We start from the raw sequence: 22,595 nt of genomic DNA, 5'->3' as shown, positions 1-22,595 counted from the left end.
TCCCTCCCCTGTGCTTCGCAGGCCCTTTATACCGAACAGAGCACTCAGCGCCCGTAGCTGACTTCGTGCTCTACCTATTTAACGCAATCCTGGGCAGTGAACTTGGCCAACGTTGTATTCCGAGGTCCATACTCAGTCAATCCTGGAATGTGGGCTTGAAGGAGTCTCTTTCCTCGGAGCCAGCCCTTCCCCAGGACGCGCTTTGCTCCTTGCCTTTCTCCCTACCATTTCTCTTCTCCTGTCTTTTCTGCACTTGTTTTATTCCTTCTACTAGATCGCAGGCACCCTTGAGAGGAGAAACCTTGGAGGATTTCGCTCTCTATCCCCAAGCCTGGTTCCTTACCCGTGGCAGGAGCTCAATAAATGTTTGTTTAATTGAATTGTAGGGTGTTGTGCTCAGCTAGCTGCTAAACAACCCCATTTAAGGGGTTAACAAATAACACTCGGAGAAGTTCTTCTCCTTTGGGGGCATTTGCATTTTAATGGGAATCTTAAAAACCCGAAGGAAATGTTCTCTAATGGTGGGATTCCCTGCTTTGTAGAGAGGCTCTTTTTGGTGGTGCTGGATAGGGACTGGGATAAGTTTTTCCAGTCCTGGAATTCTTCAACTTTTTTGTGACATGGACTCGCCTTGGGCCGCCTGGTGAAACCCATGGATGGAATTATGACTTTAAACACATAGAATAAAATACATAGCGTTACAAAAAGAGTTATAATGAAATATGATCAAAATATCGAAAGCCTCAAATCTGTGGTATACTAATATACGTGCTTGTTTATTAGAACAATAAAAAGGTCTAGTGGCAGATTTAATAACTACCATAATTGCGTCATCGGTGATGAGTATAAGCGATATTTGGGATATCTGCCACAACCGTAAGGTGATATAAAAATATCTGTGATTCTGTCAGTGAAAAAGTCATGGATGGCTCATACCGCCCATGTTTGTATTTGAAGGCAATGATAAATCTGAGTTAGAAGTTAGTGAAAGTAAATGTATATTTTTTCCTCCATCCAAAATTCAGCCTTAGTCTCCAGATGAACCTGGGATTAAGAGACCCTGCTCAGCTGTCCCTCACCATATGGTGTGGGTGGTGGGTGGTCCTGAAGCCAGGATCAGGGTTTCCCACCCTGGGCTGCTTCTTCCATACCCTGCTGCCTCTATCCTGAGCTCCCAGATTCTTCCCCACCGCCACCACCTTTATTTCACAACCAAGGACAGTAGTCTAAATCTGTTTCATTTTCACTGGAGATGTGAAAGAAGAAACAAAAAAGGTTGTCAGGCCTTGGGGGAAGGAAGGGATCTTTAGTCCCTAGCCTGGGAGGATGCCCTCCCCAGAGTTCTAAGCCTGGGGCGGGGGCTGGAAGAAGAGGGGTCGTTGCCTTCTGAGGTGGGAAAGCAGTTGCAGAGTGTATGGGAGAATCTCTGCTGTCTCCTTCTAAATTCAGAAGTCTATGTGGAGGCCAAAGAACCTGATTCCAGGGGTGGCCCAGCCTAACATCCACCCTCCTTGGTTGTCAGTGACTAAGTGAAATATCATTGTTCTCGAAACACTGCACTCCCTAATGCTGATGTTATTTCTAATTTGGGTGAACGTGTTTATGCAGTTCTTTTTTTAGCATCAAAATACAGGGAATACATTCAGTCCATTCCCACTTATCCTTGCGTATTTTATTCACTTAGAGGCAATTTTCCCCCATGTAGACTGACTCTGCTGGTTGCCGAGCCGTGGGGCACATACTTCTGCGCTCAGTGGGTGCGAGCTTAGAGAATATAAGCACATTTTAATATTAGTGGGACTTGTTGCTACCAGGACGAACACCGTGTTAGCCAAGGCAGACCGCCGTCCCTAACCCTTGATGGTGGTGACACCAAAGATTTTGTCCTTGACATCGTCCTCTTCTCGTGTGCCTTTTTATTGGATGAACCCATTCGTTTGTATTGCCCTCTCCCCTGGCAGGACATCTCCAGCAGTCACCTATGATCCTAAAACCATTCCTTGTTCCTTCACAAGCCAGCTTTACTTATCTTAAAAAAGAAAAAAAAAAGCTTTATTGAGATATAACTTACATACCGTAAGCTCACCCATTTTAAGTGCAAGATTCAATGATTTTTTTGTAAATTTAGTGTTGTACAACCACCACCAAAATCCAGTTTTCAAACATTTGCTTTACTCCAAAAAGATACCCATTTGCTGTTTCTCCCCATTCCCGACCCCACTAATCTGCTTTCTTTCTCTGTGGATTTATCTTTTCTGGACATTGCGTGTACATGAAATGATGCACTATGCAGCCTTGTGCATCTGGCCTCTTTCACTTCGCATAGTGATTTTGAGGTGCATCCATGTTACAGTGTGTATCAGTCCTTCATTCCTATTGCTCAGGAACACACCACATTTCATCTATCCATTCACCGGTTTGATAGACATTTGGCTTATTTTCACTTGTTGGCCTTTAGGAATAACGCTGCGATGGAACGTTCACATACAAGTCTGGGTGGGCCTGTTTTTATTTCTCTTAGGTAGACACCCAGGAGTGGAATTGGTGGGTCACATGGCAAACTTATGTTTAACTTTTTAGGAAACTACTAAACTCTTCTCGAAGGTGGCTGTACCATTTTACGTTTCCACCAGCGACACTCGATGTCATCTGTCTTCTCTATCCCAGCCGTGCCTAGACGGCATGTGGTATGACTCCCTGGGGACCAGTGTCGTTTTTGAACCACTCTTGGTTCTGACCACAATGCCCCACCACTACTTCCACCCATTTTAGGCTAGAAACCAAACTGGAGCTTTTCTTCCTTCCTCTTATGTTCACATGCTTCAGACGTGAGCTACTATAGCTTTCCTCAAATGGCGCCTAGATGCGCCACCCCTTCAGTCTCCCTCATGTTACTCTGTCCAGGGCTGCCTCACTTCACCCCTGAATTTCTGCAGCCTTCCAGCTTCTCTCCTTGCCTGCTGTGGTTCTTTCTTCAAATCTTCCTTCCTGGAGCTGCAGATCGATTGTTCGAAGAGTCACATAAAAAGGGCATGCATGAATGTGGAACCAGGGGAGCTGTGCTCTCGTCCAGGGATCACACTCATTGTCACATGACCTTGAATGAGTTCTTGCAACTTATCTGAGTCCAGCCTCCTTCACTAAGTTATTTTACCTCTGTGAGCCACAGTGTCTTCATGTGCAAGGTAAGAATGATAACAGAACCTATCTCATAGGGCTGCTGTAAGTCAACCATACAATCCGTGTAAAGCCTGCAGCACAGAGCCAGGTGTATGGGGAACACTCGGGGCTGCCTAATATTATTATTTTAATGATTATTATGACCATTATTTATTATTCATCATGATGGATGAGGGAGGTATCTTCAAACCTATCACAGGGTTATCATAAGGATCAGATGCGGCTGTGAATCTGAAAATGCTTTGAAGAATGCTGCAAATTGCCACAGCATTATTTTTACCCAGTTTTTCCCTTGCTCAAGGGGAGAGGCAGTGCCGAATAGCAGCAAGAGCACAGGCTTTACTGCCAGCCTAGTGTTCAAATCCTGATGGGGCTATTTAACAGCTGTGAGGCTTGGCCAAGTCATTAAACGTCTCCGTTTTGATTTTCTCAGCTGTAAAATGGGTATAACTCTAAATCACATTCTGGATGACATTGTAAAGAAGGTGTGCCTGTTCTGTAAGCAGTGTTTGGTAAACTGTGGTTTTTGGTTTTGGTTTTTTTTTTTTAACCTCACAGTATATCATTCTTGCATGCTTTCTTTAAATTATATTCTGTGTAATGAATTCCTACCCTATTTATTCAATTGTATTTGCCACTGCATCCCAACACCTGCACTAAGAGAGGCTGTATTATGGAGGGCTAAGAGCTTTCACCTCAGAATGAGTTGGACTTTAATCTTAGCTCCCACTTAGCTACATGATTTTAGGACAGTGACTTATCTCTCAAAGTATCTAGCCCCTCAACTGTAAAATGGGAACGATAGTTCATACTTTGTGGGGTCATTGTGTGTACTAAATGAGATGATATGAATATAGTCCTTAGAATATTGCTTGGCACATGAATATACCAAATACTCAGTAAAGGGCAGTTGTCTTTGATGGCTTGTTTTCATCATTACTGTTATCATTTTCTGTCGACACATGCCGTTCTCCTTTCAGTCTCTTGCTTGGCTTCTTGCCTTTCCCTCCTGGGTCACGGTCCCCTCCTGGAACTGCTCAAATCCTATCCTTCAAGACCCAGTTCAACTTCGGATGCTGCAAATGATCGCTCCGGACTCTACTCATTGCTTTTTTTTTTCCTGGAAGTCCAGGGTTTGTTTCATGTCTGTCATACCTGTAATACAATTTAGGAATTAATTGTTATTATATTTTTGTGTTTTCTCAATTGGACTGTAAGACTCGTGACAAGGACTATTTGTTCACCTTTTTTTTTTTTTAAGATTTATTTGTTTTAGGGGCACCTGGGTGGCTCAGTCGTTAAGCATCTGCCTTCGGCTCAGGTCATGATCCCAGGGTCCTGGGTTCGAGCCCCACATCAGGCTCCCTGCTCAGCGGGAAGCCTGCTTCTCCCCCTCCCATTCCCCCTGCTTCTGTTCCCTCTCTCACTATGTCTCTCTCTGTGAAATAAATAAATAAAATCTTAAAAAAAAAAGCTTAAAAAAAAAGTTATTTGTTTTAGAGAGAGGGGGAGAGAGTGCGCGCACATGTGCGCACAAGTTGGGGGAGAGGCAGAGGGAAAGAAAGAGAGGGAGAGAGTCTCAAGCAGACTCCCCGCTATACATGGAGCCTGGAGCCCCAGACATGGCGCTCATCTTAGGACCCTGAGATCATGACCTGAGCCTAAATCAAGAGTTGGATACTTAACTGACTGAGCCACTCAGGCACCCCTATCTCTTCACCTTCAAATGAAATTCTCACTTTACTTAATTTGGCACTAAGACACATATTAAGTGCTTATTAATTTTTGATTGATAAACAATAACTAAGAAAGTAAACATGTAAAAGTCATTATGAAATCTTAAAACCAGGGGTTTCTTGATCACCTGCATAGTCTCCTTCATTGATATGATTCAACATTTATCCTGAGTGCAATTATTTATTCTGAAACACAGCACGGAGTAGAGAAAGGGGCAGTGGATGGAGAGTCCCCAAATCAAGATCAGCAGTGTTTGTTAAGTTAGTAAAGCTTGTCTTTACTGACACAAATGACCTTGTTCTTGTATTTCTCATTACTTCTTGGCATCTCTCTCCAATCCAACCCTTCTTCCAATCCCAGAGGACCTACTGCCTTCAGAAAACCCTCTGAGCATCTCCTGGCTTCAGTTTCTGGGGAAGGATCTCTATGCTTCAGAATTAGCCTTTTCTTTTTTTCCCCCACAACATTCCCTCAGTACAGTTAACAGTTAAGGAGGATAGAGGTCTGGCCAGACAAATTATTAAAATAAAACAGGGCTGACTCTTTGTTGTGTTACCCTTCCCAAAGTCTTTTGGGGAAATAACATCTTAAATCCAAAGGTATGAATTTCTAATGGCAGGAATGTGTTAGGAGAGTGGAAGAGATACCAGTGAGTGAGATTTAAATGTGGGAGTAAGTGAAGTATTGAGGAGGTAACCTTCTCCGTGCTCCTAAAATCTCCCCCTAAGGCCAATCCCATTGTGCATAATCCAGAGATGGGGAAATATATTAATAACAAACATTTATTGGGCACTTCCTATGTGCCAGGCACTATTCTTACATGTCTGCATGCAGTCACTCATTTATTCCTCACACTACCCTGTGAGGAGAATATTATCATTGCTCCATTTTAATGAAAGAAAAGACTAAACTCCAGAGAGGTTAAGTAATTTTCCTAAGATCACACAGCCATCTGATGGCAGAGCTGGGATTCAAAGCCAGGCGACCTGATTGAGGGCCCCTCCACCCAGAAATGGCTCTGTTGAATCTTGAGTCTCCTCTTACAAGCATTCTAGGAAATTAGAAGAGGCAACTTCATGAGAAGAACCTAGATGTCATCATCATCATGGCGGCAGGCAAGGTGTTGTGCCATTGTGTGCAGAACGTTGGGAAGACAAAGAGGCATCTGGCCCCACTGCGGGTCTGAATCATCCTGACCCCTGTGATGCCTTCCCGGGGCCTCAACTGCCTCTACTTTCATGAAGCAGTTTCTGCTCATCTCACCCACCCCCCCTGTATAATGTGTCTCCTCTGATTGCCATTTTACTTTTTGCCTCTGCTCTGCCACTTATTTATTACCTTCTATCTTGCATCGTGGTTATTTATATACATTGTCACACCGCTGAGCCTTTGCACATTGCTGAGTCCTTTGCTGACTGACTCCTACGCATCTTTTGAGATTCGGCTCAGGTCTTGTTGCATTCCCTGACTCTCCTGTCTGGATTAGATGCCTCTCTTCTGTGTGCCCCAAATACCTGGTATTTATCCATTTCATGGCATTTATTATAATTGATTATAAGTGTTCACTTGTCAGTATTCTTAGCTGATTGATTGATCCCAGGTCCCGGCACGAGGGGACATGTCTTACACTTACTTGAAACTTTGGTACCTTGCACGATGCCTGACACTTATTGAACTCCCTCCCCCACCAACGCCTTTTTTTCTTTTTTTTTTTTAATGAATGAATCCTCCCTATAATTCTGATTAGACTTTGAGGACAAAATTAGATACATTGGATACCTGATTCATTTTTTGTACCTCCCCCAAGATGCCTTGCACTTAGTAGATGCTCAATAAATATAGCAATTACTGAATGACTGCAAAACACAGAGAAGTGTACGATTTTGTTCTCAAGATATAGGGCAAGACTAGGAACTACCTTAGCAGGTAGAAGATATTAAATGTTTGCGTATCCAGGCTGTGTTCTAAAATGGATGATCTAAACACCTTCTGTAATGAATGTGAAAGAAAAGAACATTTTTTTTTCTTCTTTTTGAAGTTACTTGGCTAGTAAATTGCCGTCCAATATTCAATCAAACCCAGGTCCAGGGTATTCTAAAGCTGATATTGTTCCTGTTAAACCACACTGTTGCTCTTAAAGTCGAGGGACCCTATAATATATTATAAACAGGTCTTTTAGGAAGATCTATCTGGAAGGAGCATGGAGAATTGGCTGACAAGGGGAGAGCCTGGAGGCAGGAAATGACTACTTGGAGGCTTTTACAACAGTCCCAGGTTGGGACTAGAAAGCAAGAAATTGATTTAAGGGGAAATTTGTGGACACTGGTGACTAAGAAGAGATAGACAGATGGAGATTTTGAGTCAGGATTATGCCAAAGTTTTTGAACCTAAGTTAAAGACAATGAATTCAGAGGTGAGACTTAATTTTGAAAGATGGTGAGTTTGTTGTGAAGTTGATTCTAGATGAGCAAGCTGAGTAGATAGAAATGCAGGATTTAAGTTCAAGAGACCTAGGATGTGTTGGTCATCTGCAAAGGGGCAATGGCTGAAATTAGAAGAGTGAGAGAGACATTGTAGGGAGACTTGAAGAGAGGAAAGCTGAAGGAAACGAAGGCTTTAAGGAATATTCACAATTAGAAAACAAAAAGGAATTTAAATCAATGAAGAGGACAGACCTCTAGGTATCTATCTGAAGGAAATGAGATCACTATCTCAAGAGACACCTGCACCCCCTTGTTCATTGCAGCATTATTTACAGTAGCCAAGACATGGAAACAATCTAAGTGTCTGTCCATCACAGATGAATGGATTGAAAAAAATGTGGTATATATGTACAGAGGCATATTATTCGGCTGTAAAAGAGAAGGAAATCCCGCCATTTGCAATAACAGCACCCCAGTTGTTTCTGGTTCAGCCATGATGGGCTGTGGTGAAAATGGAAACCCAGGGAAGAGGATCAGCACTGATGTATCGATCATTTAGGGCTCAGGAAAAAGCAGGCTGAAAGTCACAAAGCTTGACTTTGAGAAGGCAACAATGAGGGCAGGAGACACAACCATACAGGTTTGAGTGTGAAAATAAAAGGGAAACACTGATGGTACCTTTTTAAGGAATCTGAGTGTCACATCACAGATCTGTCCGAGCATTACAGAGAGGGTGCCTCTAATTCCCAGACTGTGGACAGCAGATTTGTGGTGACACAGAACAAGACCCACACTCACATCAAAGTGCCAATGGCCCCAGGAGGAGCTGCTGGGAAGGAAGGAGGTGGGAATATTGATTTCTTCCTCACAAAAGAGACACTTAGCCCTAAATTTTCCCAGTGGGGATGAAGTTCTAAGACTCCTCATTGACTTAAATGGACTGGTGAAAGCTGGGATAGGGAGATTTGTTTCTTCTTCATGGGCAACCTAACGAAGACATTGTTTCCTGGCTATTTTCTTACAACATTAGGCAGGAGCACTGTGAAGGTCAAGACACCATTCCATCCTAACCCTTCATTTTCAGTCACAAATGACTCTCTTCGTGGTATTCCTTTGGGGTTGAAACTTGCCTGTTTTAGTTTGGACAATGAGGTAGATGAATTGGTAAGAAACAGTATAAACAGCAGGAAATTGTGGACACACCGAGGGCTTTGACCAAGGCAAGAACTCCGTAGGGCCTCTTCCAGCCCTAGCACCAGCTGGCTGAGTGGGCTTAACCTTTCTGAGTCTTACTTTCATCATCCCGAGGGTAGAACTTCATGTTCTCTTCTACAATGATAAATATTAGTGGGAATGAACAACCTGCAGGAGTTAGAACAGTGCTGAAGAGTGTTGGACTTAAATTCTACTCCCTTAAAAATGGGCATAATCTCAGCAAGTCATTAAACTTCTGTGTCTTAGAATTCTCCTCCGTAAAATAGGAGGGGGTTCCTTCTAACCCTAAAATTTCAGGATAAGTTTATCAAGAGCTGAGGGAACAGAAATATTTTGAAAGCAGAATTTACAGGTAAAGAAGATTGGAGGCAAACTTAAATAAAAGATACTGTGATTAGTTGAAGAACTAAGAAGCCAAATTTATGCCATCCATGTTTGCATCACAGTGAGTGCTTCCTATCAGTATGAGAAGCAAATTTCAAAAAGGAAAAAAATCAAACCCAAGTCTCTTTAGTGTCAAAACCCTTTATTTTTAACAATGTTACCATTTGGATTAAAAATGATTTCTCTCAGAACTTCTAGAGTAGCAGAAACAGTTTGAAGCGTTTATTTATAGGTTGCTTTTAAAAATGATTTCATCATTATCCATTAGTATTTATGTATAGACAGCATGCTAGATCTGTATACAGCAAAATAGAATTCTTTCTCGAGTGAGATGGAAATGAATGGAAGTTAGAAAATTCAGAAGACAAAAATTGTAGCAAAATAAACTGTTTGATAGAATAAATATTTTAAAATGCAGTTCTATCCCATGTGCAAATGTAGCTAAATTAACATTACTATGGAGACTCTAACCTTTAGATTTCTTGACTTCTAGCACACGTTATTCTTAATATTATTGCTCCTTTAGCCCAGTGTTGCACGTTTAGTATTCATTTACATTTTTCTTCTGGTTCAGTAAATAATTTTGAATTTTGACACATATAGTGGAGGGTGTAATGGCTAGTAAAATGGTTAAGACTTTTTTGTATGTGTATTGTTATGGAGAGCTTGTCTTTGAGCTTTGTAAGTAGAAGTGATCTGGTCTGGAACACTCCACTCAGGAGCTTATTTTAGTAGTGGTTTTCTCTTATAGGTACACTCTGTAAATCCCTTCTTTCCACCTACATCTGCAATCCCAAATGTTTCTTGCATATTCCTGGGTTTAGCTGTCTTTCCCTACGTGCATACCTTACTTTTTCCTCCTACTTTCTTTTACAGAGTTCTCACCTATTGCCAAAACTTGACAAAAAAGCATTTTTAAAATTTTTTTAAATCTTTTTTTTTTAAGATTTTATTTATTTATTTGACAGACAGAGAGAGAGCACAAGCAGGGGGAGCGGTGGACAGAGGAAGAGAGAGAAACAGGCTAGCGGCTGAGCAGGGATCCCTCCTGCTGGTGGGGGCTCCATCCCAGGACCCAGGGATCATGACCTGAGGCGAAGGCAGATGCTTAACCGACTAAGTCACCCAGGCGTCCCCAACAGAAAAGCATTTTAATTATTTCTCATTTGGAATCCTTCAATCGATCTTAGATTTATATTGTTTATATGTACTATCATGTTTTTTCTTTATTTATATCCTCAGTCATAATAGGAGACAAAGAGAAAACATCTTGCTATGAAAAAACAGCTTTTCATAGGATCTAGGCTGGGGAGACATGGTATAGAAACTTACATGGTCACTCAAGAATTTTAAATGGTTTGGGAAGCTTTATCATTCAGGGTTCTCCTGCACCATCCTTTACAACCAGCACCATTAGTTAAAAGATTGCCCCAAGGAAGGTTTCCTGTTTTATAGACAGGGAAACTGACACAGAATTAAGTATCCTGGTTAAAGCTATGGGTGGTAGAAGCAAAAGCAGAAGAAAATTTATCTACTTCTCTTGGCCATGTTGCTTCTATCTTCAGGGAGAATACGCAGTACATTATAACATAGGCAGTCTTCACTTAACTGATTCAGAAAGGCTGTGGGGCCACTGCTAGTTGCAGAAACATCTAAGATCAAGACTCTACAAAGCAGAAATACAGAGATGTAACAACAATGTGTTCTGGGGAGGACTGTGAGTAGACAGGTCTGTAATAACAGTTGGTCACGGCAGCAACAAGGGCCACGAAGATAAAACAGGAGTAGCCGGAACCTGAGCTTTATTCAGCAACGTGCGCTCACCAGGATGCCGTCATTTTCCCTTCTGAGAAAAAGTGCAGTCTAATGGGTTACCTTCTCACTTCACTGGGGACGGTGCCGGGATGCCTGGGCTTCGAGCTATCCAAAGCACGGGCCTCCCGAAAAATCAGGGGAGCGATACTTAAATTAAAAAGCGGTCGTGAAGCCATTCGAGGATCTGGGCAGAAGGTCCTCTAGGGCACTAGGTAGCAATGCGTGAGCGGGGCTGGGCTGGGCCCGACGTGGAAGGAGAGACCCTGCAACAGCCACCGCGTCCGCAGGACCCTGGCGAGAATCGGCTTTGGAGAGGGTGGAGAAGAGTGCAACCCCGAGAGGGGCCTGCTCCCTCGGGAAGGGAGAAAGCCGGCAACCGCAAGCGCGGTGCACAGATTGACGGGTGAAGACGGGGGACCGGAGAGGGGATGGGGCAGGGTGGTGGCATCCTGCAGGCGTGAGGGGTTCGCCTTGAAGACTGAGGACTAGGCCGGGACCAGGGCAGCAGAGAAGAGTGAGGGAGAGACCCCTTCCTTTGGCAGCTTCCAATTCGTTTCTGTCAAAGATGGCCAAATTCCACGCTGCCCTGCCCCCCTCCGCGCTTTCTACTGGTCCCCTCGGGTTGCTCCCCAGTGCTGCTGCAAGCGGTGGGGAGGTCCGGGTGAGTGTGCGCGCCGGGAGGAAGGTGCGGAAAAGAGAAGACCCTCCCTGGCCGCGCCTCCCACCCCGCCGGCCCTCTGGGAGGTTCTTTTAGTTGAGAAAGAGGGCTCTGCCGCTTTAAGGTGGGGAGTAGGCGTCACCTCTGGCCGGGTGACGAACTGGGGCGGGGATCGTGTGGGCGTGCCCATGCAAAGCAGGAGGTGGTGCTGGCGGTGGGCGGCCCCATAGTAAAATGTTCGAGGGAGGGGCGGGGTCAAGGAGGCGAGGCTACTTGGTGGGCGGGGAGATGGGGGCGGGGCGATGGGGGCTCTCCGGGAAGGCCGGGGAGGGGGAGGAGGAAGCGGCCGGGTTGGTACCATTGCGCGCGTTCAGGGAGGGGGACGAATGACATTCCCTTGGAGGGGGGCGGGCCCTTCCCCGCGGCGGGCCCCGCGCCGAGGCGGGGAGGGGCAGTCCCCATTCCCCCGCCGGGCGGGACGCCGGGGGCCGGGGGAGGGGGCACCTCTCTGCTCGCGTCCGAGGCGGGGCCGGCGGTACCTTTCGTGGCGCGGTGCGGCTGGGGGAGGGCCGAGGGGAGGGGGAAGGGGCGGGACCGGGAGGGGGGAGCCGGAAAGGGGGAGGCGCCGGCGGACAATGGAGCCTATGTGTGCCTGCGGGAGTGGGACGGCGCCGCCGCCGCCGCTGCCGCCGCCGGGGGGAGACGCTGCGCCGCCGCTGCCGCTGGCCCCGGCCCCGGCCCCCCGGGGCTGAGAGCCGCCCCGGACCGAAGCCCCCTCCCCTACTCCGCTCCTCCTCTCCCCTCCCCCACTCCCGCCTCAGGGGTAAGTGGCACCTCGGGGGGGAGGGGGAGGGGAAGGACCAGAGCCGGGGGGGGGGGGGGGGGGCCCGGGCCGGGGGCGGGGGGTTTGGGCGGGGTGGGGGGGGGGGGGGGGGGGAGAGGGGCGGGGGGCGGGGTTGGGGGTGTAGTGGGTTGAGTCTGGAGAAACCTGTGGGGGAGGAGGGGGGGGCGTCCTTTGCCCACCGCTCTGTGAGCGGTGGGAAGAGACCGCGGCATCTCTCGATTTTTTAGGGGTTGTGTCCCAAGCACTGCTTGGAGAGGCTAAATGAGGAGATGGGACGGTCCCAGGGTCCTGGGATGAAGGGGCTTTGGAGAGGCGAGATGGAGAGCTAAATGAGGGAATTCGGGTCGAGTTTGGTGGGGTCTCTAAGACCCTGGCGGTGGATAGAGAGGTAAAGGGGACTTTGCAGGCCAGTGACTTGTTGAAGGGTGAGGGGAAGTGAAAGCTAAGAAGCATGTAGGAGTAGTAAAGGGCTCCAGTAGGTGAGGTGCTGATGTCTAGGTCACTGAGTCATTGTGGGGGTCGTGGACACACCAGTGATTTCCAAAGTGGAACCCTGGTCATTGACCTTTGAAAGTTGCAAAGACTATTAAGATGTCACTGGTTAGTGTTGGGTGAGCCTGGTGAAATGGAGATATCCTAAGGAAAACAACAGCAGGGTTGGTTATGTTCAGAAGGAAGGGCCAGAGGCCTGTAATATTGTCGCTGGGGGCCTTACCTGAAGGCTCCCAAGCCTGAAGGAGGAGGCCTCAAATCTGTCCTCCAGGGGCCCTGGTCTCTGCTAGAGAGGAGGGACTTAGAGCCTAAGTTGCAGTCCAGTTGGGGACTGATAAAGTTAGTAGACAAGGCATCTCTTGGTGGAGAGCCTCTAGGATGGGATGAAATTGGTGCAAAGTTAGGCTTTGGTTAAGGCAGACATGGATAGATCCCTGGCGGTGACTTTAGTGGGTAAGTGATTTAGTGGCTGTGTAAAGAGATTCATTTGGGTCAGTGATGTGTGGTGGGTTACTAGCATTTGAAATATACAGGAATTAAGTGTTCATTCTTAGACCAGAGATCTGGACTCTTGTGCACAGAGCACAAAATGATGAATTGGAAGTAGCAGGTAGGAAGGATGAATAGTAAAATAGTTGGGAGGGCAAAAGGATATGGGTGGGTAACAGTCATGTGTGGGTTAAGAACCTTTGACTCTTTGTGGAGATTCAGCAGTGTGATCACCCTGTTGATTTTGGTTTTTGTCTTGATACTAGTGATCTGGGAAATTTTAGCAAGGAATTAATGTTACTGTGAATAATGTTTTGGTCACAAGTACAAATTTAAGAAAGATATCCTTACTAACTATTGAAAAAAGACTCAAGCTATTGAAGACAGAGATGAGTTAATAAAAGGAGAAGTTAGTTAGACGATGTAAGGATGTTTTGAAGGATGAGGATTCCACTAACTGGTGGTCTGAATAAGAAGAGAAAATTTAAGGCAAAGTTGGGGCATGGGTAACATTTCATAGTTTTAGGACTGAGGATCTAATGGTATTGAACCATTATAATATTATTTTGTAATAACAGTGTTGCAAGTAAGGTGATAATAGTTCCACAAGATATGGTAGGTAGGTAAGGAGGTCATTGACTAAAAGATGAAGGAACAATTCCACGCTGTTCTCTTCTTAGGAGGCAACTTGCATGTAATGTGGCTTTTGAGCTCAGGATCCCTGACCTGGATTTTTAGATGACTAGCATAGGTGAAAAAGTACTTATGTACATTGGAATTTATTCTTTGGAATATTTGCCCCATCGCCCTCAGGAGTGTCTGCTTTTGTAAATCAAAAGAAAATGCTCTCTGGCTTATAGGGGATAAAAAATACAGAGGTTTCACAAGTATTATAATCAACTAAATATTTGATCATAGTGACTTGGTATAGTGGTTAGAGTCCTTGAACTTGGAATCAGGAAACTGATTCTCCCATTGACTTATGGGACTTTGAACCAATCTTTCATATTTATTGTCCAGTTTTCCCGTTTATGAAGTCGTGATACCACTGCCCTGACCACTCATAACCCATTGCAGCGCTTAACAAATGAATGCCTATCTGCAAAGTGCTTTGAACACTTCTGAGAATGAGAGATGATGTAGCCCAACTTTTTTCTCACTTTTAAAAGATTACTCTCTCTCAGGAACAGAACAAATTGAGCTTTTATAACAATTATGGCAGCATAGTTGATCAAGAAACAAAAAGGAGTACCTTATACATCTGTCTTGTTCTATCGTCTGAGTTTTGGTTTTCTACTAATTTTGAAAGGTGATACCTTGTCCCCATTTAGTAGTGATGACAATTGTGGAATGTAAGAAAAGGTCCCCATGGAAGAGTAGGAAATTCACAGCACGTGCTGTGAATGCTCACCTAGGCTGATGCCCACCCTAAATTTGAGTGACCTTGGACGTGTTACTTGGCTTCATGGTGGCTTAATTTTCTTCCAACTATGAAGTAATGTTGGTGGAATAACTTAGCTTGTCTGTCTGCCTTGGTGACTATGATGTTAGAATCTATAGGAACTTTATTTGTTCGAGAACAACTTTATTTGTTCTTAACCTCCTATGTCCTACATACCCCTTTGGCCAACTAATGAAGCGTGGGACCTCTTTCAAGAATTGTGTTTTTGAAATGCATAAAATAGAACATATAGACTTACAAGTGGCAGGGAAACAGTTAGCAAAATGTTAAACAATTACGATACAGTACTTTATATGCTTCTTTCTAACACATTAAATAATAAAGCGTAGCTGCAGATCTCACCTTACTGTGATTTTGAAGTAGGGATGGGTGTAAATATTGTGTTGGGATATCTGCAACAAGTGTAATGCCACGGGAAAGTGTCCTGTGGTTCGTCTTGGTGACGATCACGGGATTGCTAATACTACCTACCGCTGGTTGTTCCCTCCCTTCACAATTGACGGCACTGCTAACTTTTGCTAGAGGTGAGTGAGTACGAATGAAGATGGAAGTTTTCCCCCCGGAAGTTCGCAGCTGCCATTAAGTCTGTCCACAGACCGCATGTGAGCCAGTGGGTCCCACGTGAAGAACTCCTGCTCTAGACCAACTGATTTTTGAAAGTTAAATTTTCTTATGGCCACTTGCATTTTAGGCTTTGCAATATTTTTTCAGCATCTCCATCATGCTGAACACAAGGGCATAAAGAAGATATGAAATAAAAGTCCATTTTGCAACCTGTTGGTGACTGTTCTTGGTTGTGGAGAAAGTTAAAAACAATGATTAGCTTGAGGCTTTTGTGTCTGGTGGTTTTGCTTTTCTAATAAACAACCCCGGCTTCAATGGGATGGATTTGGACTGCACTGCTCCATCTTCTTGCATTTTGAGTTTTAGTGGTTTTGCCTTCCTTCCCCATTTTTGACCTAATTATTTTCTCACTGCTCCTTCTAAATACTGTTTTGGCCTCAGAGCATTGGGGAATGGGTGGTTTTCTTTGCAATCAGTGTGAATTGGGGTATGAACTTCTCTATTCTTCTCACCCCTGTAGGACTGAATGTGGGGCTAGCTGGTGTCACTCCACTTTGACCTAAAAATCCCCTTCTGTTTGGGAGGCAGAGATCATTCTTGGAAAGTTCTTCTGTGTCCCAATGTAGAAGAGAGAGCAGAGTGGACATCTCGAAAGGTAAAGACACTGATGATGAACATACGACTTCTGTGATTCAATCTGAGTATTTGGGATTTTTGTTTATGTTTCTGTAGGGTCTCTTGTAAGTTAAAACTACATTTGTTTCCCAAGGCAAAGGTCATCAAGTTAAATGCAAGTCAAAAGTGTAAGCGTAGTTACCTTCTGTTTTTCTGTGAGCAGGGACTTCCCGCAATAGCTCACTTCGTGGGAAAGGCAGGTGGTAGGAAGTTAAACAGGTATTTAGCATGTCTTCATTGGTTTGTGTAAATTCGAGGCAAGGGTAGCAAAACTTAAGCTCCAAGCTCATTATAATCCCTGGATCACCTAGCATTTCTTGAGTTTCTCCTGGGTGTTGGGTGCTGTGATGATCACCCTTTCCTCAGGGGGCTCTCTGTCTACACAGAACAGGGATACAGTTTTTTAAGTGTTATAATAGGATTGTGACCATAATGCTATAAGGGCCCCAGAGGACTTTCCTAAGGACAGTTGGGAATCAAGGAGAATTTCACAAAGAAGGGACATTTGTGCTGAAATTTTACTTTGGGTGACCGTTATTCTAAATGATAGAAATTCATTTTTGAAGGCTTAACTTTTATCAAGACTCTTTAGTTTGATATAAGTTACTTGCTTGCTTAAGATTTGTCAGCTTGAAGGATAATAGAGGCATTCTGACCCTTCGAGTATGAAAACATACATTAGTATTTTGTATGGACCAAGGTTTTCTGTGCATGTGCATATGCATCGTATAGTTTTCTTTTCTCCGCATGTTGGGGAAAGATTGGTTCTTCCTATTGTGTACTTTTGCTGAGAGGAAGCTGTTAGGAATTGGCATGCCAGAAGTTAAGAATGAGCTCGGAATGGAATCTTGCGGCCTTTTAGTTCCACATTCTAAGTTTGATACTCTGCCTTTTATGGAGTAGTGGTCATAGCATAGAAATGAACTTTGTTAAACTTGACATCGTTGTAATAAACTTGACTTCTTAGAGCAGGAAAGTGGGAAAGGATCATTGGAGGAATTGAAATTGGAATTGTAGAGGTGATTCTGAGCTTGGTCAGATTAATTTGTGAATTTATTTACAACTTTGTGACAACCTTATAGAGTCTCCTTTGAAAGATTCCGAAATAATTTGGCCTTAGGACAATCTGGAACTTGCTTCTTCCTTGCAATTTCAAAACTATAAAATCTGGGCAAAGGGGGAGGCTCAGGGTTATAATTCTGTTTTACGAGGACTAATGTTAGAAATTGTCCTGCTTGACCAGTAGCTTGTTTTCTTGACTTATCTAGCCCCATTCATTTTAGCATTTTGCACACAGTAGGCACTTAGTCACGGAAATCATCTGGCCAGGTTGTTCAGCCCCACGTTCTCCCAAAAGCATGTGAAAATACCCTTCCTTGCTGAGTGCTTGCCGTGTAGAGTGAGGGTTCAGAGTAGGGAGGACTGCAACCGAGTTCACTCCGTGAATTCAACAGTGCGTCTGCAGTTTTGTCTCTTTCTCCTTCCCAGTCAGCTCCAGTTCTCTGTATGAACGAGGAATGGGCAGCAGCAAAAATGTGAGGGTTTTTTTTTTCCTACGAAATGCCCAGAAATTGAGAAAGTAGAAACATTGATTTTATTTGCCCTTAGTATTTCCCAGTCTCTGAAAATAAAATGTGCAGCTGGGGAGGAGGGAAAGTCACAGGGGCCTTGAGATGTCTACCGATTGGATAATATACTCTTTAAAAATTGGAAGTTGATTCCCTTTACATGGGAGATGACAACTGCCTCTTAATAGAGCATTCTAGAATACATAGGAAATCTGCTCTTAAGATATGCAGTAACAAGATGTGTAGTTGATTTTTTTTTTTTTAAATCCATTTAGAAATTTTTCTTCTTTATCTTCATCCAGGTGAAGGCACCTTTGAGAAAGGGGTTCTGGGACTCCTCCAACTCCTCACCTCCAGGATGAGCACTGCAGTATCGTGACCCTTGGGGTTTTGGTGAGTAGCCTGATGGATCGTAGTAGCACTAGAGAGCCTGGCTGGCTTAGAAAGATGATCTTGGGGAAAAGCTTCAACTTTTGTTCAAGAGATATTTTTTGAGCAAATACCACATGCCAGGTGCTAGAGTAAGTGCTGGGAATACAGGGATGGACAGGTCACTCTTGGTCCCTGCCTGTCCTTTCTGAAGAAGAAATTCTGAAGCCAGGATTTCATTCCTTCAGCGAAAATATTCAAACTCAATATGGAGGGTTGAGGTGAGGGAGAGGCTTGTTGGGAATGACACCTGTGTTTGTGGCATGAGCCCCTGGGTGCCATCTACTGCAGGGTGGAAGACAGAAGGACAAATACTTTGGGGAGGGGGGCCATCTGGAGATGAAGAATTCCTCTCCCATCTTGTTGAGTTTGAGACATCAAGGGAGATGTCAAGGTGGCATTTGTGGGTGCTGGTCCGCAGGGCAGAAGCTGAGCTGGGAACAGGAAACTGGGAGTTGTTGGCATGGAGAGAGCTTACCGAATGAGAAGAGAAGGGGCCCCAGGGTAGAGTCCCGAGGACCTCTTGAGTTGTAGAGATTGAATAGAGAAGGGGCCGGCACAGGGGGCAGACAGAGAGTGACCAGAGAGGTGGGAGGAAATTTAGGGAAGTGGGGCACCATGGAAAGCGAAAGAGGAGAGTTTCAAGAAGGAAGCAGTCAGCTGGCAGACTAAGAGATGGAGTAAGATGAGGTTAGAACAGTGGCCAGTGGTGACCTTAACCTAAATAGTGGTTTCTGTGATCCGGGTGGGGGTGGCAGGTGGAAGTTGGTTTTAAAATGGTGAAAGGGTGAATGGCAAGTAAGGAAGTGAAGACTGTGTGTGTCTTGTCAACTGTGGAGAAACTTGGCTCTGAAAGGGAATAATAACATGCTAGAGCTGGGCTTTGTTTTCCTGTAATTTTTTTGTTTTTTTCTCAATGCTGGAAGAGACTACCCCATGTCCAAGTGGTGACTGGAAGTATGCAGGAGATGGTGGGGAAGGTCAAAGGGAGAGAGTGAGAGCTCTCAGAAAGCTGGACGGAATGGGGCCTAGAGCACCCGTGGTGGAACTGACCTTTGGGGAGAAGTGGGCTGTTTTGTCTGTTTCAGTAACAGAGAAGAAGGAGGGAATAGGTACTCTGAAAACAGGATTGCAGATTTGATGGTGAGCATGTCACATCTGGCGTGGTGACTTCTCTTCTTGTTCAGTCCTAGGCAAGACCATGCACTGAGAGAGGGGAGGGCGGGAAGGAAGGGGACAGTTGGAGATGAACAAAATATGAAATGCCATTCGGCAGGATAAGCTAGTGAGCTGGCTAGAGAATGGTAGTCATCCTAGTAGTAGTTCACCCACATGCTGATGTTGTACTGCTAAGCACTTTATTCCGTGCACGGGCTCCCCTTGTCCACCGAGTCCCCGTCTTGGCAGGCACCGGAGTGATGAAGAGCACAGCCGGGTGCCTGGCCCCGCACCGGCTCTCCCACGTACTGGGGTATGGCTAACTCAGGGATGACCCACCTCGCTGGGGCAAACGGCTACACATTTCAGAGGCTCAGTTTCCTCATCTCTCAAATAGGGAGAGTAGGAGTACCTGCCTCCTGGTGCTGTGGCCAGTGAGTTTAGTATGTAGGGACAGTGCTTAAAAGAGTGTCTGACACCTAGTTAGGACGAATTTTAAATAGCATCTAAGAAGAAAAGGGAGAAACATTGAATAAGTAGATCTTAAAGTTAGGAGATTACTTTTTAGTGGAGGAAAAAATCTCTGTGTGTCTGTAATTAAGCATCTTCTGTGGAAGAGCTTTTCCAGTCCTTAAGGTAAACAGTTGAGTACCACCCTGCAAATGTAGACGCCAGAGAGCCTAATGTGAGTCTTTGGCGGATTTCTTTTGCTCGGCTAGGGCTAAGGCTAGGGGGACTTACTTCAACAACTCCCCTAGATCAGGGGTCGAAGACCCTGGATTTTGTTGCCCATCTCTCAGTGAGTCCACATGCTTGTTTCAGCCTTCTTTGCTGTCTCCACCCATAAAGTCATGGTAAGGAGGTGGCTTCGCGGAAGAGCAGGGTCAGGGATCACCGACGGCAAACCTGAGCGAAGCCCCTCCCACAGTTCATGTGTGCTGGGGCCACTCATCTGTACAATGCCTGTCGATCAAGCTTGAGCAACTCGCGAGAAGAAGAGACTGTCTGTAGGAGTACTTTGAAATAAAAGTGTCGTATGCTCACAGTATTATTAGAAATCATCGTTGCTACCGGCTCCTCAGAAATGCGTGGCAGGTTGAGGCGATTTGATAGTTGTAGTATGTTCAGAGTTCCTTTGGAAAAAGAGTGCAACGCAAATGCCAGGTGTTTCTGTTCTGGGAGAAGCTGGGTCAGTCACGGAGGGTCCAACCACATCTTAGTACATCATGCTGACGATTATAGACAAGCCAAAGAACTTTCAAACAAGATTCCTGTCTTCAAAGAACATAGTCTTCATAGGGAGATAAAACATACACATAGGACTATTCAGTATGACATGTGATTGAGTGCTAGAATGCGTGATGCAGACAGAAAGTACCAGAAGTTACAGAAGGGGACTATCTAGGTGGTAACTGCTTTTCTGTTCCTGAGGTAAATGTTTTCTGATGGCTTTGTCCGTGCAAGATTCATTTGCTACTTCTATTTTACCAGTGATTCCTGGTGTTTAGTGAGAGGTTACAAAATGGCTTGTGATCACGTATATCAAACTTGACAACCGCGATCAATTTTATAGTTTAAACTGAAAAAAAAAAAAAAGCTGAAGGTGGTGGGGGATAAAAATACAACCTTAAATGTAATCAAAACCAAAGTGTGTCTTAGGATGTTTTCTCCTAAGGTCGACATAGAAACATTCCGTAACATTTTATTCTAGTTCTTTTTCTTGACTTCTTCACTTAAAAAAATGAAATCGGGTGCACCGAGAACTTCCATAAATCCTTTCAGTGTCTCAGGTCAAATAGCTGGGACTGTTGCAAATTTCCAAATGAAGAAAGAGACATTTAACACTTGACAGCGCTCCTACTCAGTGCCAAAACCTGGAATAAAACTCCCAGTCTTGGTCCAGTTCTGGAGTCTCTCAAGGGGTATGTGAGCTAGAACTAACCTGAGCTCCTTCTAACTCCCTTTGATCCTTCAGTCACGAATCCTACATCTTGTCTTCTCCTCCTTTGGTCCCATACTCCAGCGGCAAGATAGCAGAAGGTGGGGAGGGAGCTGAGGGGACAGTGGTTACCAGAAAACCATGTTGGACCTGCCCTGGAAGGAGAAGGGACTGAAAGTGTATCTTGGTTTTCCCTGAACTAGTCTAGGCTTCCTTAAGGAAAGGGCTTTCTCATTTGTTCTCTGGCTAGGTTTGGGAATATTTTCTTGACCTTTATGTTTCAAATTAGCCTTGCAAATTGGCTCAGAAAATATCTTAGCTTTCAAAGATGTTCTTTTACCTTCAGCATTATGGATCGTTCCCATGCTTACCCATGCCTAGGGTCCCCGTCATTAAACAGTGAGAACGCAAGATGCATCCTTGGCATCATTTAATAGAAAGATCGTGGACGTCACGGGGCAGAACTGATTGTACTTGGTGTTGCCTCCACAGCTGATTGCAGAAGTACCTCCTCCAATGTCTCTCCACCCCGAGGCCCTGAGAATATGAACAGAGATTAATTTGTTTCGTGGTTGGAAACTGGGATGGGTTTGTTACATGGCAGTGCCATTGTTTGCCATCCGAGGTGAAAGACCAGATAGTTGCTTTGGATTTGGGGTACCCTGTGGTTTCAAGGCATTGTTTTGAGAAAAGAAAAACCCAAGTGTTTGACAGGTTTGTATTTGGAAGCAGAGAAGTGTGAGGGAGAATATAAAATGTTTTTCTCATCTGCTCACAAACGCCCGGTACATGATAGCTGGTGGGAGGCTCGTGGGCTTGGCAGAAAGGCTTGTCCCCCTTGAGCCGCCTCAGCCCCAGCGCACGAACGCCGCCGCTCCTTTGACCGCGCCGGAAGCCGAGCAGTGACCTGGCTGCTGCCTCGTCCAGTCGGCTAGGGCTTTACCTTTGATCCTGTTGTAAGGGTGTTTTATGTCTTTTTGGGGGGCCTTTTCCCATAGTGTGCCCTGGAGATGCGAGATTTTCCTTTGGCAGCAGGAGGCACACCCCCGGAGAATGCTGGAGCTGCAAGGGGAAAGGACCCACTTCCACAGCGGAGAAAAACAAAGAGGAAAAGGGCGTTCGGGGGGCCAGCGCTGAGGGACGCACCCAGCCAGCAGCGGGCCGCCACCGCCCTCAGCAGCTGTGTCTGCTGCCCGAGAGGAACTCGGTGAGCCCGTCCCTGTTTGTGACTGCAAGCTCAGGATTTCAATCAATGCATTCCAGTCACCCTAAAGTGAGGAGCTCTCCGTCAGGAAACACACAGAGGTAAGGGCCGGGCCTGCCCCGCTGCCCCCCCAGGGGTGTCACAGGTGGGCCGCCCACGCTCACTGAGGGAACGGTGTGTGGAAATGGAAGCGAATGAGACCCGAGTGGGCAAAAGAAGAGAGAACAGACAAGTGACTAGGGACGGAAGAGCCAACAGGCCGCAGTGCGGTCAGGCTTTGCGTTAGAGCTTTCCAGCCTTACGCTTTTGCCCGTTGTTCCCTGACCGCGCCTCTCTACCGCCCCTCCCCCCCCCCCCCC

The 22,595-nt window shown here is 45.3% G+C and overlaps 1 protein-coding gene across 8 annotated transcripts in view; it reads left to right on the top strand.

Moving 5' to 3' along the window:
• Nucleotides 1–22,595, top strand: part of BCL9 (BCL9 transcription coactivator) — an 82,029-nt gene that overhangs the window by 45,546 nt on the left and 13,888 nt on the right. For 6 of the 8 annotated variants that reach the window (XM_032420106.1, XM_032420098.1, XM_032420044.1 and 3 more), the window contains 3 exons: nucleotides 15,784–15,918; nucleotides 17,809–17,899; nucleotides 22,031–22,337. Coding sequence is in view for 7 of the 8 variants with exons in the window: in XM_032420098.1 (XP_032275989.1) it covers nucleotides 22,285–22,337 (53 nt within the window). In the remaining variant the exon portion in view is untranslated. Of the gene's footprint in view, nucleotides 1–11,750; nucleotides 11,763–12,195; nucleotides 12,236–15,783; nucleotides 15,919–17,808; nucleotides 17,900–22,030; nucleotides 22,338–22,595 lie in introns of those variants that run through there. The other 2 variants (XM_032420079.1, XM_032420061.1) reach the window with 2 other exon arrangements.

This window comes from Phoca vitulina, unplaced genomic scaffold (assembly GCF_004348235.1).
Source record: "Phoca vitulina isolate PV1807 unplaced genomic scaffold, GSC_HSeal_1.0 scaffold2, whole genome shotgun sequence".
Lineage (NCBI taxonomy): Eukaryota > Metazoa > Chordata > Mammalia > Carnivora > Phocidae > Phoca > Phoca vitulina.
This window is presented reverse-complemented; position numbering and strand designations above follow the sequence as displayed.